The 17,667-nt window shown below is 41.0% G+C and overlaps 1 protein-coding gene across 3 annotated transcripts in view; it reads left to right on the top strand.

The window, feature by feature from the left end:
• Positions 1 to 17,667, top strand: part of LOC122794658 (transcription factor COE3-like) — a 2,019,913-nt gene that overhangs the window by 1,988,331 nt on the left and 13,915 nt on the right. For 2 of the 3 annotated variants that reach the window (XM_044063281.1, XM_044063280.1), the window contains exon 15: positions 8,486 to 8,683. The exons of the other annotated variant lie outside the window; for it this stretch is intronic. In XM_044063281.1, coding sequence (XP_043919216.1) covers positions 8,486 to 8,683 — 198 coding nt within the window. The remainder of the gene's footprint in view (positions 1 to 8,485; positions 8,684 to 17,667) is intronic. 3 annotated transcript variants of the gene reach the window in all.

Below are 17,667 nucleotides of genomic sequence, written 5' to 3'. Positions count from 1 at the left end.
TCCTTTCCTGCACCTACCAGACAGGGGCAAAGTAAGCCCCGCAGGGACATACCACCCAGGCCCCTATCCCAGGGACAGCAGAGAACCAAACAGTGGACCACTTCCGCCCCAAAGGCAGGGAGTTCTAAGCCAACCCTCTATGGCAAAAACTCTCAATGACTGCTTCTTCCCCTTCTGGCCTCCTTTCACTCACCAAAAGCTAGGAGGAAGGCTCTCCTTCTGCAAAGAAAATTGGCTTTCTGTAACAAAAGACCAATGAGTCTTAAAGACCATTTTTCAGGGATACAAATTCTCTTTCAACAAATTCCCTATTCCAAGTGGGTACCCAGACATACCTCCAAATCAGTGGGCAGAGGCATTGAAACAAGTCCAAACTCTCATATCCCAAGGGGCAATAGAACCTGTCCCCTCAGATCAGACAAGCAAAGGCTTTTATTCCAGACTATTCCTTGTTCCCAGAAAAGAGGGCACTTGGTGCCCCATCCTGGATCTATCCATTCTGAACACCTCCCTGGTGGTCCCCAAATTCAAAATGCTAACTTTGCAGCAGCTGCTGCCTATGCTGACAAAAAATGCCTGGTTAGTGACCCCAGACCTAAAAGATGCCTACCTCCACATCCCCATAAGGGAATCCTGGAAGAAATTCCTGCACTTCAGAGCAGGCTCACAACATTTTCAGTTCTCTGCACTACCCTTTGGCTTATCTACTGCTCTCAGGGTATTCACCAAATGCTTAGTCCCGGCCATAGCATTTTGCAGACAGATAAATATATAGATTTACCCTTATCTGGATAAATGCCTCATTCAGGTACAGTGCAAAGAAAAGCTGCTCCAGGACCCCCTCTTTGTCAAAACCCTCCTAATCTCCTTAGGGTTCACCATCAATGAGAAGAAATCAAAGCAAACATCCTCCAGGAAGATCATTTTCTTTGAAGCACTGCTGGACACAGCATCCCAAATGGCCTTTCTATCTCCAGAAAAGCAGAGCTTCCTGCCTCTCTACTTTACCTAGATGGCTTCCAGAAGTTACCTCATTGTGAGGAAGTTCCTGCAAGCCTTGGGGTACATGGCATCTTGCATACTTCTAATTCCTCTGGCCAGGCTTCACATGAGAAAACTTCAGTGGTATCTAAAGAACCTTTGCTGTCAGCACTCTCAGCCTCTAGATACCTCTCTCCCTCTGATTCCCTGTATACAAGCTGAGTTTCTCTGGTGGGCAGGGGCCTGTGCCAAAAACAAGGGTCTTCCCTTCATCCTCCACCCATCTGGACAGACCATCACCACCAACACTTCAGACATTGCTTGGGGCACTCACCTAGCAGGCAGGTGCACCCAAGGCCTTTGGCATGCCCAGCACCTTCCCTTACACATCAAACAGAAGGAAATTATGGCAGCACAAAAGGTTCTGACATCCTTCAAACACCATCTCAGGCCAGGAGTTCTCCTTATCAAAACAGACAACACCACAGTAATGTGGTACATCAACAAATCCAGTCTTACCCTCTGTGCAGGCTAGCCATGAACCTGTGGCTGACAGCCTCCTCCATGGGATTACACCTAATAGCCCAATACCTACCAGGGATCAACAACTCCCTGGCAGACCACTTAAGCAGAAACTGACTGGACCCCCATGAATGGCAGCTCCACAAAAATATATCTTTATGCAAGTCACTCATGACCTTGCAACTCAACCACCTGCTGAAAAAATTCTGTACCAGGGAGTATCAACACCTAGCATGGAAGGTAGATGCCTTGATCTTCCCCTGGAACTCCCTGTTTGTGTACATATTCCCTCCTCTGCCTCTTATTCCCAAGGTACTGATCAAGATAAGAGAGGAGAGACCAAAGGCCATCCTCATTGCTGCAGATTGGCCCAGACAGCATTGGTACCCCTTACTGCACAGCCTGACATCACAGCCTCCCAGGCAGCTTCCCCTGATCTCAGACCTCTTAACTCAGGTGGGGGGGGGGGTGCTGCACCCAGACCTGCAGACTCTCAAACTGGCAGCATGGCTAATACTCTAAAGGCATACAAGGGGTCTCTGTTAAGCAAACAGGTCCTAGACATTATCACAGAGGCCAGACGGCCCAGCCCCAGAAAATCTTATGCAGGGAAATGGAAAAGATGCTGCTCCTGGAGCCAGTCCAGAGGGGGCAGTCCCTCTCAACCTTCCATCCCTCTTATCCTGGACTACCTAGTGGAGTTACTCAATAGTGGCCTCTCCTTCTCTTCTGTTAAAATCCATGCCTCAGCCATTTCAGCTCATTTCGATACAGATTGGCCCCTGTTCTCACATCCTGGGATTAAACAATTCCTCAGAGGGGCTTCTAATATCAGACCTCCCAGAAGGCCACCCACACCAGCCTGGGACCTGAATTATGTTTTAGAAAAACTAACCTTAACTCCCTTCGAACCTGCTGTTTCAGCAGAACTGAGATACCCCTCCTGAAAGACTGCTTTCCTACTAGCTATCACCTCAGCCAGAAGAGTTTCAGAACTTCAGGCACTGATGGCCTTTGAGCCCTTCATCATTTTCCATGCAGACAGGGTCTCCCTGAGGACTAACTCCTCCTTTATGCCCAAGGTGGTATCTAATGTGACTCTCAACCAGGCCATACATCTATCCACCTTTTTTCCTAACCCTCAAAACAGGGGGGAAAGAATTCTGCACTCACTAGATGTGCACAGACAGCTCAGATGCTACTTGAACCATACTGAACCCTTCAGGAAAACAGACCAACTTCTTGTCAGCTTTGCCCCAGCGGCAGAGGGGAAGCCCATTTCTAAGCAAACCATTTCCAAATGGATATCATGCTGTATCCATTTCTGCTACAGATTACATGGGAAACTACTCCCTAAGTCTATTCACACCCATTCCACTATGGCAGCCTGTACTTCCACAGGATTCCTCAGAGGAGTTCCCACCAGGGACATCTTGGAAGCTGCCACCTGGACTTTTGTCCATGCCTCTACAAAGCATTACCACCTACCTCTTTTTTCTAAGGCTAGGGCAGAGTTTGTCTCTGCAGTTCTGCAGGGCATGCTGACCCATGTCTAGGCCTCTTACTAATCCTACCACTCCTCTCCTCAGCTTTGAAAATCCTCCCACAGGTGATGACTGCAACAGTGAAACATGAAGAACATAGTACAGTTGTGTACACTTACCATAAATGTAGATGTTCAAGTGTATTCACTGTTGCAGTCCTGGTTTCCCTCCCTTTTTCCACCTTATATACTCTTTCATTAGGGAGACATAAGCTTCTTAAGGTGGCTTTTATCCACCAGGACCACTTTACCATATTTCCTTGGGCTTCTGACTGGTTAGGGCAAGAAAAACTGATATAATGGCATCGGCTGCCTTGCTTTACAGCACTGATGACCTTACGTCAGTCACAAGCAACAGCAGCCATTGCAGAAAAACATTGACTCTAATATTCAGGCTGGCCAAGCGCTACCACAGAGGGGATAACCCCCACAGGTGATGACTGCAACAGTGAATACACTTGAACATCTACATTTATGGTAAGTGTACACAACTGTACTTTTCCCTGAGTGTCATTCCTACCTGTTGGACAATCTCTCCAGCTACCACTGCAAGTCTGTACAGTATGTATCAGAGGGTTGTTCCCTTGCTTACTGTGTATTGTCTGAGTTACTGGATGACTTATCTTTCAATGCAAGATCACAGTAATGATTTCCTTTACATTTGTTTGTTTTTCCTTATATCCTGTTCTTGTGTGACCTAGGTTATTAGGGTTCCTATCAGATCGATGAAAAATCAAAATCTCGAACACTCATATGAGCGGAAATGCAGGTAATTGAAATCAATGTTGTGAGATCGCGGTACAGTGAAGATCAGAAAATTTGCCCTTTCCTCACTGTACTGCGATCTCGGAATTGGAATATATATTTTTTTGGGGGGACGCAGCCACCCACAATAGCGATTTTGATTACCTAAGTTTTCACTCATCTGAGCATTCATGATTTTGATTTTCCATCTATGTAATGTAGACCCTGTTATTAGTGGTCCCACCTGAGCACCCCAAACTTGGTCAGAGAAATTTGTGCTCAAGGTTTGAGTAGGTCAAAGTAATATCAGGAACATTCTCATACTGGGTTGAAGCTACCCTACCCAACAAGAGATCTCTTTCTTTATCCAAGGAAGGGTGGTGATTAAGATTCAGGCTAGGGGCACCATTCGAATGCAGGAATCCATGAATAATTCCTTGGCTGATATCATTTCTCTTTCCAGGATACCCCACAGAAGTGTAAGAAAGAGTACCTTACCTTCTGTAGGAATGTCTATGCTTAAGAGGTCCTCTGGAAAAAAAGCAGGCTCTTTGTTGGGGCATGATTGAACTTATTCATGTCAACGGAGGCACACAGTTTGTTGAATCAAGGTCTTATGGATCCCCTCCAGTCAGAAGCATAACCAGTTTATTGGGTGCCCTGTGCAGATCCCCAAAAATAGTGCCCCCCAATTCAAAATGAGTAAAAAAGAAAAAGAAAGACACTGTAAACAAACAGCTTGTAATAAAATATTGCATTACCTCATTTGTGCATATAGTGCTCTCATATATTCTTTCTGTCTGCCCCTACAGCACAGATTGTTTAACCAAACTGTCCCCTTTAACAAGTCCTCTCAACCAGAGCCAGATCATAGTTGAATGGGACCTTTGGCAGGGTAAAACATTGGGACCTCCCTTCTGCATCCTTACACCCCAGCCATTCCAGTGTCCGTTTACTTGGCTATTTCTCTGCAGTTACCATAAACACTGTTCACACCTGGTTTAGTGTGCACACTAGTTACTGCTTTACTTCTACAATGATTACAGATATTTGGATTTAATTTAAAACGTTTATTTCAAATTTTATAGCGCAAACAGTGTTAGACAATTGATGAACAAACTCTCACAATGAAAACAGACTTAGAAGGAACAATAATAAATGTCTCTACCCTTGAAACTCACATTCATTGAAATTGCATTGAAACCCACATTCAAAGAAACTGCATCTAGCCATTGGCAGATTGTGATGTTCTCCAACCATAGGCTCCCGGCTCACATTTTAGGGCCCCACATACATGCATGTGTTCTTTGATTTACCTTCCTGGTTGTATGTAGCTATTAAGGGGGAAGCTGGCATAACGGTTAAGGTGTTTACCTTACAGACCCAAGGTGCAGGGTTTGGCTCTCACATGGGGTAATTGGCTAGGCTTAAAATGGCCCAAAAGGGCATTTAGCCTAGTACTAATTAAGAGCCTGTGAACCCATATTCCTTATATAATACATCACCACTTGTTAAAGTGTGTTTTAAATTTGTAGTTTTGAACATTTTTCCAGTAAGCAATGAAATAATTTTAGATTGAAAACAGACAGCATAAGCATCAGTAAACTTTTCTTCCACTGAAGCTCACAATTCCTTAAAAACACATCCGTCATGTAGGTAGTTGCTGTAGAGGATTCAGGCTCTTGTTTGTAACTAAGGTTCAGGGTTTAAGCCTGAGCAAGTTAATTAAGTAACCTGTCATCCCTAACTAGGGCATTTCTTTCTGCACCCCCTCCCCCATTCACACACGTATACCTTTCCCATTAGAGCAATAGTTCTCACTTCCATTCCACGACTCAGGCTTACGTTCTCCCGCATGTGAAAGCAGAAAGTTCCTGCGTTTAAAGCTGCCACCAATGTAGAGTGTATTGCATGGATGCATTGTGTCCCTGAAAAAGAAATGTAATTCATTTGTTTTCAATTGTGTTTAACATCATGGTAGCTTTTAATTGTGTTTAATGCTGGGTAGGCCTCCAGCCAGCACCCCCAAGTCAGTGGGTCTAGGTAACTACCTAGGTCGCCTAGTGCTGGATATGGCTCTGCTCCCAACTTCAAGTCAGTAATAATTTATTTATTTATTTAGCCTTTGTTGACCAGATTAGTTTCACTAGGCTAGTAGCCTCTTTTCAGGAGCGACCTAAGGTGGTGTTTATATTTCTATACTGTAAAGCGGTTAGAGATGCACAATCTCTGTCAGTATGTTCAGTGACTGCATATCATTAACTCACTCAATAATAAGGTAATAGCAACAATTATATCTTTTTAATGAAGTTATATGGTTGATCCTCCAGTGTCCATATAACTCAAAACCGCATTCATCAGAAGTCATCTGCAGAAGAAATCGTGAAGGTCACAAAATTTTGATGCATTTTAGTTTACAATCTCCATAAGTACTTGTAACCTTTTCTTTCAGAGTGCACGCTCTCTGCCAAGCCTCCACATTCTCCGCTCTGATTATGATCATTCACTGAGGAGTAGCACAAATGCCTGACATCATGTGCAGATTAGCAAGTCTGATTTTGAGGCATCTGTTCAGCTCTAGACAGAACCTGAGAGAATTTTCTTCCAGTCTTAAAGTTCTAGGACACCAGTGTTTTACAGACAAATTGTTATTACAGAACAAACACGTTTTGTAGCCAGAATTCATATATTTACAAAAAAATAACTAAAAATGAAAAGAACATTATGTACTTAGCACTCACATCTTGACTTCCACAACTGCTGATCGTGACCCCTGAGAGCTTGTGTCTGGGACAGCTGCCACCTTTGCCCCGCTCTAGTTATGCAGCTACCTCTAGGGAGTGTACAAACTAGCAGGTAAGCACTCTTCATGTCTAGAGTGACTAGGGCATTTGTGGGAATAGTAGAGATAAAAGTTCTCGAAGAGACAACATCATGAATTTTGGAATGATAACAAATCTGTTTAGGAGGATAATTCCAAAACATGTCTCCATTCACCTTCCTCCTGGGGTACTTAGAACAATCTTGTATAAAATCTTGTGTTTTCTTTCTTGGATACTCTGTCTATAACCCCCTCACTCCAGCATTTACCTTGGATCGGGGTGGAACACCAAGACCTCCACTTGGCCCCGGTAACCTCTTCACAAGGTAAGACCAATGGAACTCTGTCCTTACCCCTCAGAAACTGTAAATCAACACAGAGGCCCTAGGACAGGCCTCAGCAATGACAGGCCCATTGGTGCCCTCAGTTCAGGAAGGCATGAGCACTACCAATGACACTGTGGCCCTGCAGAACAGTCACACTAGAGGCCCAGCAGAAGCTTGTCTACTTTGGAAGATTGCTCCGAGGGTGATGGCTGAGAGCTATTATTCCTGTGGTGCAGGGTTTGATTCCCTCACCAGTCATGTGCTTTCTGTGTGATCTTAAGTAAGTGATTTAATCAGACATTGCTCCCAGATCGCCTTTTAAAAGGCCCCAGTGGGCCTACCTGCTCAAGAAATTAGTATTTTATTTTATTTATTCTGAAGACAAGGACTGCAAAGGCATTTCACCATGTCTAGAGCTGTCAGACTGAGGTAAGCTAGGGGCATCCAACGGACTGTTCTTGGTCTCCTGATATTTCTCCCTATGATGTTTGTTGGTATGTTTCATGTACTTTGTGTTTGGTGGCAGGCTCCTCGATGCCTTGATCACTGTTATGGTGGTTTAGAATAAGATGCATGACCAGTTTTTAGTCACAAACTCCTCCCTGGAGATTTAGTTCTTTTCCAAATGGTATTTGGGGTGAAGCTGATATAGTGGGGACAAACATGCATGTCATGCCGAGCCAAGGCAGAATGGAAGTCTTTATGGGTAATCTGCTCACTGCACTCAACACAGCTGTTACGTTTTACGACAGTATCTGTATGAGATTCGCTATCAGATATGCGACTATAACTACTAACACAACAAAACATAAGAGCATTCCCCTATGGGGTACTTATGTTTCCTCTCGAAGCAGACTAACTGACTGATGATGATGAAGTAATGTAACTTTACTGAACTGTAGAGCAAAACTGATCTGGAGATGACATCGGTCACTGGCTGCCCCTCTTATACCACTGACATCCTTATGTGGTGGCAGGAGAGAGCTAGTCAATGCCTGGAGGAAGGGGCATCTGTGGAAGTTGGGGCAGCCACTGGGCTACCTTTGGGCAGGAGAAGCCACCGATAATTGCAACACTAAATAGTATGATGAGCATACAAGCATCTTGCTATTCAGTAACATTCTGTTCCTTTCAATAGTCCTTTTTAACACTGTACTTCATGTTTGTAGTGACAATTTATAATGGATTATTTGTGATAATAAAAGTCACCATAGCTGAAATATGTCCCTTAGTTGTTTTTAAATGTTGCCTTGTTAGAGTGAAGAAATTACTAAAACATATACTACCCATGGTTCCCATCATGTATCTCATAAAGGGGTGCTGAATATTCTTAACTTCTGCTTAATAAAACGCAGTTTCTATAAATGGCTGCAGCATTTTTCAAGGTATGAAAATGATACCCCATCAGTGGTTCTGTACTCACATCGTCTGACTAAAGACATGTACTGTGACTGTGGCTTTAGTGGCTTTAGTTAAAGAACTATAGCAGACTGCATTAGCAGTTGTCATTGCCTGCTGGTCATTCCTGGCTTTTCTTTCTTTTTGCAGTCATGCCTTCTAGTCCGCCTGTGGGATCCTCTTCCATTTCCCTCCCCACTAGTGGGACCACTTCTGCCGGTGGCTTTTCTTTCTCCCCTGTGAACATGATCTCTGCGGTGAAACAGAAGAGCGCCTTTGCTCCCGTCGTTAGGCCACAGAACTCTCCACCGCCAGCCTGCAGTAGCACCACCGCTAACAACCTTCAAGGTAAGTGGGAGGGCACACATCACTGGGTTTGTTCACATTAACAAGTAAGATCATGAGGCAGGTGCATTGTACTGCTGTGGCCTGTAAACGGATGCTGAATTGTGACACTTCACTGGCCACAGAACTGGTACACATCCCTGATGAATTCCAGGCAAAAAAGGGATTGTATTGAATAAAAATGTAAAGAACTGATAGTGATCCATGTCGTTGTTGGGCTGTGCGCCTGTTATTAATTACTACACATCAATACCTTTTAATCCTTTATTAACTTGTCAAGTGGGGAAGCCTATGAACTCCAAGTGTCTCTGTATGTTTTCATATTGAAATGCACAGAGCCATAAAGGCAGATCATTACAAAGCACTACAGTACTGGTGTTGCATGTAGACTAGTGCAAGGTCACCAACAAGGGGCAGAGGTGCACAATGCAGAGTGGGTGTAGAATCCCTGCACAGGGAGCAAAACTGACAGAGCTTTTCATAAATAGCTGAAGCAGAGCTACAGAACTGTGCAAAGGTTCAGAAAGACAGTGCATGATCCCAGATAACACCTCTTAAAGTGGAAGCAGAGACACAGAAACACAGACCTTGTCACTGGCTGTAGACCTGACAGACATTACAAAAGACTGACCTAGTTATGGGGTCTCTTATAAGTATTTCTACTTTCAAGGCCTTATCCTCTACATGTACATTACAGGAAGTGACCAGCAGTGAGTTCTATATTACATAGAGATGTATACTTCCAAGTCCTGTTTTTCTCCATTTTATATATTCTTGTGAACGTTTCACCTTTACAAGAGTATCATTTATATGTTCATAGCAACAAATGCCTGATGACCTATGAAATATGGTACATAAAGTGTTAAGGGTTAGGGGTTGGCATAATGGTTAAGGTGTTTACCTCACAGACAAAAGGTGCAGGGTTTGGCTCACCAAGAAAAACTGATTAGGCTTTAAATGGTGTATAAGGACAGTTAGACTTACCTATGAACCTATGAAAATATAAATCGAATATTGCCATTAGGATATAAACCAGTATCCAGCTGTTGTGTCATACATTCTGGCATCGCATCACTAACTGAATTATAGCTTTCTTGACCTATAATATTTGCTTCTGTTATATTGACATGAAACTATTATATAATAACATAAGCCTAAATCACTGAAAATAATCACGAGAGACATCTATTAAGCTACTTAATCCAGAGTGATCAGAAGCTAGCATTTTGCAATACTAAATGTTGGCTTACAGAGCACTAGTACTGCAGAACTGGGGTCCATTTGATGGGAGGAAAGATAACATGATTTATGTAATTCAGTTTCAGACAAGATGCTGTGTGTGAGTGATTAAACCAATACAGCTTCAAATCTATAACATGCAATTATGTCACGTTCTTAATATGTAAAAAATGTATTAATTTAATCATACACATATCTGCTTAGTATCTAGAACCTGTATCAGTTCTACCTGGCACATTTTATTTGGTATACTCTTTAGTGGGAAAGCAACATAGAACAATATGGTTATGATTATTTGGCAATCACTAGTCTGTGATGCCTAATGCTGAGAAGTAAAATCCAAAAATAAGTAAGGCAGATATTTTACTTTATTGAAATGGAAAGATAGTTTGGTACATTATTTATTTCTAGAAGCAGGCTACATTAACAAGGTGTTGACCATTGGCATTTCCTCTTCAGTGTTACCCATTAGTGAGACATAATATCCAAATATAAGCACGGTGAATATTTAATTTTCCAATAAGTGTCACTATTTAATTGGAAAGCAGTAGCATGGTCTAGACTATATGACAATCATTATTTTATGTGTGTGCATATATATCTATATATATATATATATATATATATATATATATATATATATATATATATATGTATATATGTATATATATTCACTTTGGAGGCTTGAGATACTGAAGTATTGCGAGACCACAAGAGCAAAAGTGCAGTTGCTTGAAAGCACATATTGTTGAATGAGTAGTAGGTGTGGTGCTTTCTGCTCTGCCTGGTGTGCTGTCACTTTAAAAGCACATATTGTTGAATGAGTAGAAGGTGTGGTGCGTTCTGCTCTGCCTGGTATGCTGTCACTTTAAAAGCACATATTGTTGAATGAGTAGTAGGTGTGGTGCGTTCTGCTCTGCCTGGTGTGCTGTCACTTTAAAAGCACATATTGTTGAATGAGTAGAAGGTCTGCTCTGCCTGGTGTGCTGTCACTTTAAAAGCACATATTGTTGAATGAGTAGAAGTCTGCTCTGCCTGGTGTGCTGTCACTTTAAAAGCACATATTGTTGAATGAGTAGTAGGGGCGGTGCGTTCTGCTCTGCCTGGTGTGCTGTCACTTTAAAAGCACATATTGTTGAATGAGTAGTAGGTGTGGTGCGTTCTGCTCTGCCTGGTGTGCTGTCACTTTAAAAGCACATATTGTTGAATGAGTAGTAGGGGCGGTGCGTTCTGCTCTGCCTGGTGTGCTGTCACTTTAAAAGCACATATTGTTGAATGAGTAGTAGGTGTGGTGCTTTCTGCTCTGCCTGGTGTGCTGTCACTTTAAAAGCACATATTGTTGAATGAGTAGTAGGTGTGGTGCTTTCTGCTCTGCCTGGTGTGCTGTCACTTTAAAAGCACATATTGTTGAATGAGTAGTAGGGGCGGTGCGTTCTGCTCTGCCTGGTGTGCTGTCTCTTTAAAAGCACATATTGTTGAATGAGTAGTAGGGGCGGTGCGTTCTGCTCTGCCTGGTGTGCTGTCACTTTAAAAGCACATATTGTTGAATGAGTAGAAGGTGTGGTGCGTTCTGCTCTGCCTGGTATGCTGTCACTTTAAAAGCACATATTGTGGAATGAGTAGTAGGGGCGGTGTGTTCTGCTCTGCCTGGTGTGCTGTCACTTTAAAACCACATATTGTTGAATAGTAGGGGCGGTGCTTTCTGCTCTGCCTTGTATGCTGTCACTTTAAAAGCACATATTGTTGAGTAGTAGGGGCAGTGCGTTCTGCTCTGCCTGGTGTGCTGTCACTTTAAAAGCACATATTGTTGAATGAGTAGTAGGGGCGGTGCATTCTGCTCTGCCTGGTGTGTGTCCCTTTAAGATGTAATGGTGTTTGGGTAGGAAAGATGGCGGTCAACATGTGGTTGTGTTTGGATATTTAGGTAGGTTTGCAGTTTGTTAGGGTTTTCTGTAGAGATGTGGTTTGGTGTACTTTTTTGGGAAGTTTTAGAAGTTGAGTAGGATAGGTAGGTGAGAGTGTGTGCATGTACGTGTTGATAATGGTGTTTTTTCTATATGTGTAGTATGCATGTTTCTCGTGAGATGGGTATAACAATGTGCAATGGGGGAGTAGGGCGTGTTACATCAGCTTTGCTTATTTTTTGTTAGTGAGATCTTGGAGTTGTTATATATAAGTAGCGGGGGTATGGGGGGGTGCAGGAAGCTTGCCCCCCCTGCATAAAGTATTGTAGTGTTACGTGTTTTAATATTTTGTATTTGTGTTTATGTGGGGGGACGGTTCAGTATACTTTTTTTCTTTGTAGTTTTCGATGTTTTAGATGTCGTTTTTTTGGTCTTTCTTTGTTTTGCAGTTTCACTCTTGTGGTCTTGATATAGTAAAATTCGACATTTCCAAATATATATATATATATATATATATATATATATATATATATATATATATATATATATATATATATATATATATATATAATACAAAAAACCAAGTCCCAATAGAAGAATAAATTGTATAAACGAACCCAAAAAGCCAAACGTAGTGTGTAGCGTCATTATAAATCCAAAAATAAGCAAGCGTTAGATAACGCAAACACTCTTGATGGAAAGAAACTAGTTGGATAAAGAAATACCTTGTGGTTGCTAAACACACGCTGTAAAACCATTAAACAAAGAGTCCACCATCCAAACGTAGTATGTAGCGTGTTTGAAAGTTCACGAGCATTGAACAGAAGCCACCATGGAATTTTCAGTAATACACGCCAAAGTTCATTTTTGCTGTAATCCAAAGGATAGTAGGTTGTTGTCTGATGAAGCGGGTGTGTTAATTTTTCCCACGAAAGCGCTAACCTTTTAAAGTATTCCAATAAAGAAGTCTTCACATTTTTAAAAACGACTGAGCATTATCTGTTTGCACGGAACAACAACCTACTATCCTTTGAATTACAGCAAAAATGAACTTTGGCGTGTGTTTAGCAACCACAAGTTATTTCTTTATCCAACTAGTTTCTTTCCATCAAGAGTGTTTGCGTTATCTAACGCTTGCTTATTTTTGGATTTATAACGACGCTACACACTACGTTTGGCTTTTTGGGTTCGTTTATATATATATATATATATATATATATATATATATAATATGATTTTATTTTACTGCAAATATCAAGCAGCACACAGCACAATGCTAATGATAATTCAAAAAGTATCATTCCACATCTGATAGTGAGAAGTAACAACACAATGCTAATGATAATTCAAAAAGTATCATTCCACATCTGACAGTGAGAAGTAACAGCACAATGCTAATGATAATTCAAAAAGTATCATTCCACATCTGACAGTGAGAAGTAACAACACAATACTAATGATAATTCAAAAAGTATCATTCCACATCTGACAGTGAGAAGTAACAACACAATGCTAATGATAATTCAAAAAGTATCATTCCACATCTGATAGTGAGAAGTAACAACACAATGCTAATGATAATTCAAAAAGTATCATTCCACATCTGACAGTGAGAAGTAACAGCACAATGCTAATGATAATTCAAAAAGTATCATTCCACATCTGATAGTGAGAAGTAACAGCACAATGCTAATGATAATGCAAAAGTATCATTCCACATCTGATAGTGAGAAGTAACAGCACAATGCTAATGATAATGCAAAAGTATCATTCCACATCTGATAGTGAGAAGTAACAACACAATGCTAATGATAATTCAAAAAGTATCATTCCACATCTGATAGTGAGAAGTAACAGCACAATGCTAATGATAATTCAAAAAGTATCATTCCACATCTGATAGTGAGAAGTAACAGCACAATGCTAATGATAATTCAAAAAGTATCATTCCACATCTGATAGTGAGAAGTAACAACACAATGCTAATGATAATTCAAAAAGTATCATTCCACATCTGATAGTGAGAAGTAACAGCACAATGCTAATGATAATGCAAAAGTATCATTCCACATCTGATAGTGAGAAGTAACAACACAATGCTAATGATAATTCAAAAAGTATCATTCCACATCTGATAGTGAGAAGTAACAAAATACAAAGAAGATAGATGTTTCATTTTTTGGTTACTATATTAATAATTTGGTACACTGTCTGATGTGGAAACACAATAGAGCAGTATATTCATCATAAGTGGACTTGCACTGTTCTGATGTTGAGAAGTAAAAGCCAAATATAAAGAAAGCTGGTTCACTTTATTTTATTACACGTCCATGGTGTAATGGTTAGCAGTCTGGGTTCTGAATCGAGTGATATAATTTCAAATCTCGGTGGAATCTGTTGTGCCTACATGTCACGTGATGTATTTTTAATGGGGAAGCAACATACAGCAACATTACAAAGATGTTCACTTTATTGTAAATGATTGCAGATATAATTTGGTGCACTGGCAGGATGTGGGTGTTGCAGTATTGTGGAAAATATTTACCATCTACAGGTTGTTTTAATTCTACCGCTCAAATAACGTTGTGAAAAAATTTGATTATTTGCAAATGCGGTATACAAGTTAAAACAATAAAGCTTCAGATAAAGTGCTCTGTATACAACTGAATTAAATCAGTGTCCTGATGGGAATCTCTGCTGTCCAGGTCTACCACACTGAACAGTTTAACATGTGGAGACTCTGGTAACTAAGCAGTGCACACATACACTCACTGTCCAGAGGCTGCATTACCTTTACCGTGTAAACATAATTCATGCACTTCTTAACGGAAAACCATCTGGCACCTTCTCACATATCTTATCCTGTGATCTTTACTAGAGAAAAGTAATCCAATCTAAAGAAAAACAACACTTTATTTTAGTGTAATGTCATTTGATGCAGTATTTAACAGGGAAGCAACATATAGCAACATGGTTTTGATTGTCTGTAATATCCAATAATTAGAAGTAAAAGCCAAGAATGAGCAAGAGAGAGATTGTTCTTTACCAAAAGGACAAATGGGGAAACAGCATATAACAGTGTGGTCTTTATCAATTAACAATCAACAGCACATCACTAAGTACCGCTGGGGAAACAGCATATAACAGTGTGGTCTTTATCAATTAACAATCAACAGCACATCACTAAGTACCGCTGGGGAAACAGCATATAACAGTGTGGTCTTTATCAATTAACAATCAACAGCACATCACTAAGTACCGCTGGGGAAACAGCATATAACAGTGTGGTCTTTATCACTTAACAATCAACAGCACATCACTAAGTACAGCAGGGGAAACAGCATATAACAGTGTGGTCATTATCACTTAACAATCAACAGCACATCACTAAGTACAGCTTGGGAAACAGCATATAACAGTGTGGTCTTTATCACTTAACAATCAACAGCACATCACTAAGTACAGCTGGGGAGACAGCATATAACAGTGTGGTCTTCATCACTTCCCAATCAACAGCATATCACTAAGTACAGCTGGGGAAACAGCATATAACAGTGTGGTCTTTATCACTTAATCAAGCGCACATCACTAAGTACAACTGGGGAAACAGCATATAACAGTGTGGTCTTTATCAATTAATCAAGCGCACATCACTAAGTACAGCTGGGGAAACAGCATATAAGAGTGTGGTCTTCATCACTTAACAATCAACAGCACATCACTAAGTACAGCTGGGGAAACATCATATAACAGTGTGGTCTTTATCACTTAACAATCAAGCGCACATCACTAAGTATAGCTGGGGAAACAGCATATAACAGTGTGGTCTTCATCACTTAACAATCAACAGCACATCACTAAGTACAGCTGGGGAAACAGCATATAACAGTGTGGTCTTTATCACTTAATCAAGCGCACATCACTAAGTACAGCTGGGGAAACAGCATATAACAGTGTGGTCTTTATCACTTAACAATCAACAGCACATCACTAAGTACAGCTGGGGAAACAGCATATAACAGTGTGGTCTTTATCACTTAACAATCAAGCGCACATCACTAAGTACAGCTGGGGAAACAGCATATAACAGTGTGGTCTTTATCACTTAACAATCAACAGCACATCACTAAGTACAGCTGGGGAAACAGCATATAACAGTGTGGTCATTATCACTTAACAATCAACAGCACATCACTAAGTACAGCTGGGGAAACAGCATATAACAGTGTGGTCTTCATCACTTAACAAATCAACAGCACGTCACTAAGTACAGCTGGGGAAACAGCATATAACAGTGTGGTCTTCATCACTTAACAATCAACAGCACATCACTAAGTACAGCTGGGGAAACAGCATATAACAGTGTGGTCTTCATCACTTAACAATCAACAGCACATCACTAAGTACAGCTGGGGAAACAGCATATAACAGTGTGGTCTTCATCACTTAACAATCAACAGCACATCACTAAGTACAGCTGGGGAAACAGCATATAACAGTGTGGTCTTCATCACTTAACAATCAACAGCACATCACTAAGTACAGCTGGGAAACAGCATATAACAGTGTGGTCTTCATCACTTAACAATCAACAGCACATCACTAAGTACAGCTGGGGAAACAGCATATAACAGTGTGGTCTTCATCACTTAACAATCAACAGCACATCACTAAGTACAGCTGGGGAAACAGCATATAACAGTGTGGTCTTTATCACTTAACAATCAACAGCACATCACTAAGTACAGCTGGGGAAACAGCATATAACAGTGTGGTCTTCATCACTTAACAATCAACAGCACATCACTAAGTACAGCTGGGGAAACAGCATATAACAGTGTGGTCTTTATCACTTAACAATCAACAGCACATCACTAAGTACAGCTGGGGAAACAGCATATAACAGTGTGGTCTTTATCACTTAACAATCAACAGCACATCACTAAGTACAGCTGGGGAAACAGCATATAACAGTGTGGTCTTTATCACTTAACAATCAACAGCACATCACTAAGTACAGCTGGGGAAACAGCATATAACAGTGTGGTCTTTATCACTTAACAATCAACAGCACATCACTAAGTACAGCTGGGGAAACAGCATATAACAGTGTGGTCTTCATCACTTAACAATCAACAGCACATCACTAAGTACAGCTGGGAAACAGCATATAACAGTGTGGTCTTCATCACTTAACAATCAACAGCACATCACTAAGTACAGCTGGGGAAACATCATATAACAGTGTGGTCTTTATCACTTAACAATCAAGCGCACATCACTAAGTACAGCTGGGGAAACAGCATATAACAGTGTGGTCTTCATCACTTAACAATCAACAGCACATCACTAAGTACAGCTGGGGAAACAGCATATAACAGTGTGGTCTTTATCACTTAACAATCAAGTGCACATCACTAAGTACAGCTGGGAAACAGCATATAACAGTGTGGTCTTTATCACTTAACAATCAACAGCACATCACTAAGTACAGCTGGGGAAACAGCATATAACAGTGTGGTCTTCATCACTTAACAATCAACAGCACATCACTAAGTACAGCTGGGGAAACAGCATATAACAGTGTGGTCTTTATCACTTAACAATCAAGCGCACATCACTAAGTACAGCTGGGGAAACAGCATATAACAGTGTGGTCTTTATCACTTAACAATCAACAGCACATCACTAAGTACAGCTGGGGAAACAGCATATAACAGTGTGGTCTTTATCACTTAACAATCAACAGCACATCACTAAGTACAGTTGGGGAAACAGCATATAACAGTGTGGTCTTCATCACTTAACAATCAACAGCACATCACTAAGTACAGCTGGGGAAAC

Source organism: Protopterus annectens, chromosome 2.part1, assembly GCF_019279795.1.
Source record: "Protopterus annectens isolate FY-2018-M chromosome 2.part1, PAN1.0, whole genome shotgun sequence".
NCBI lineage: Eukaryota > Metazoa > Chordata > Ceratodontiformes > Protopteridae > Protopterus > Protopterus annectens.
Note: the sequence above shows the minus strand (reverse complement) of the source record. Positions and strands in the feature narration are given on the sequence as shown.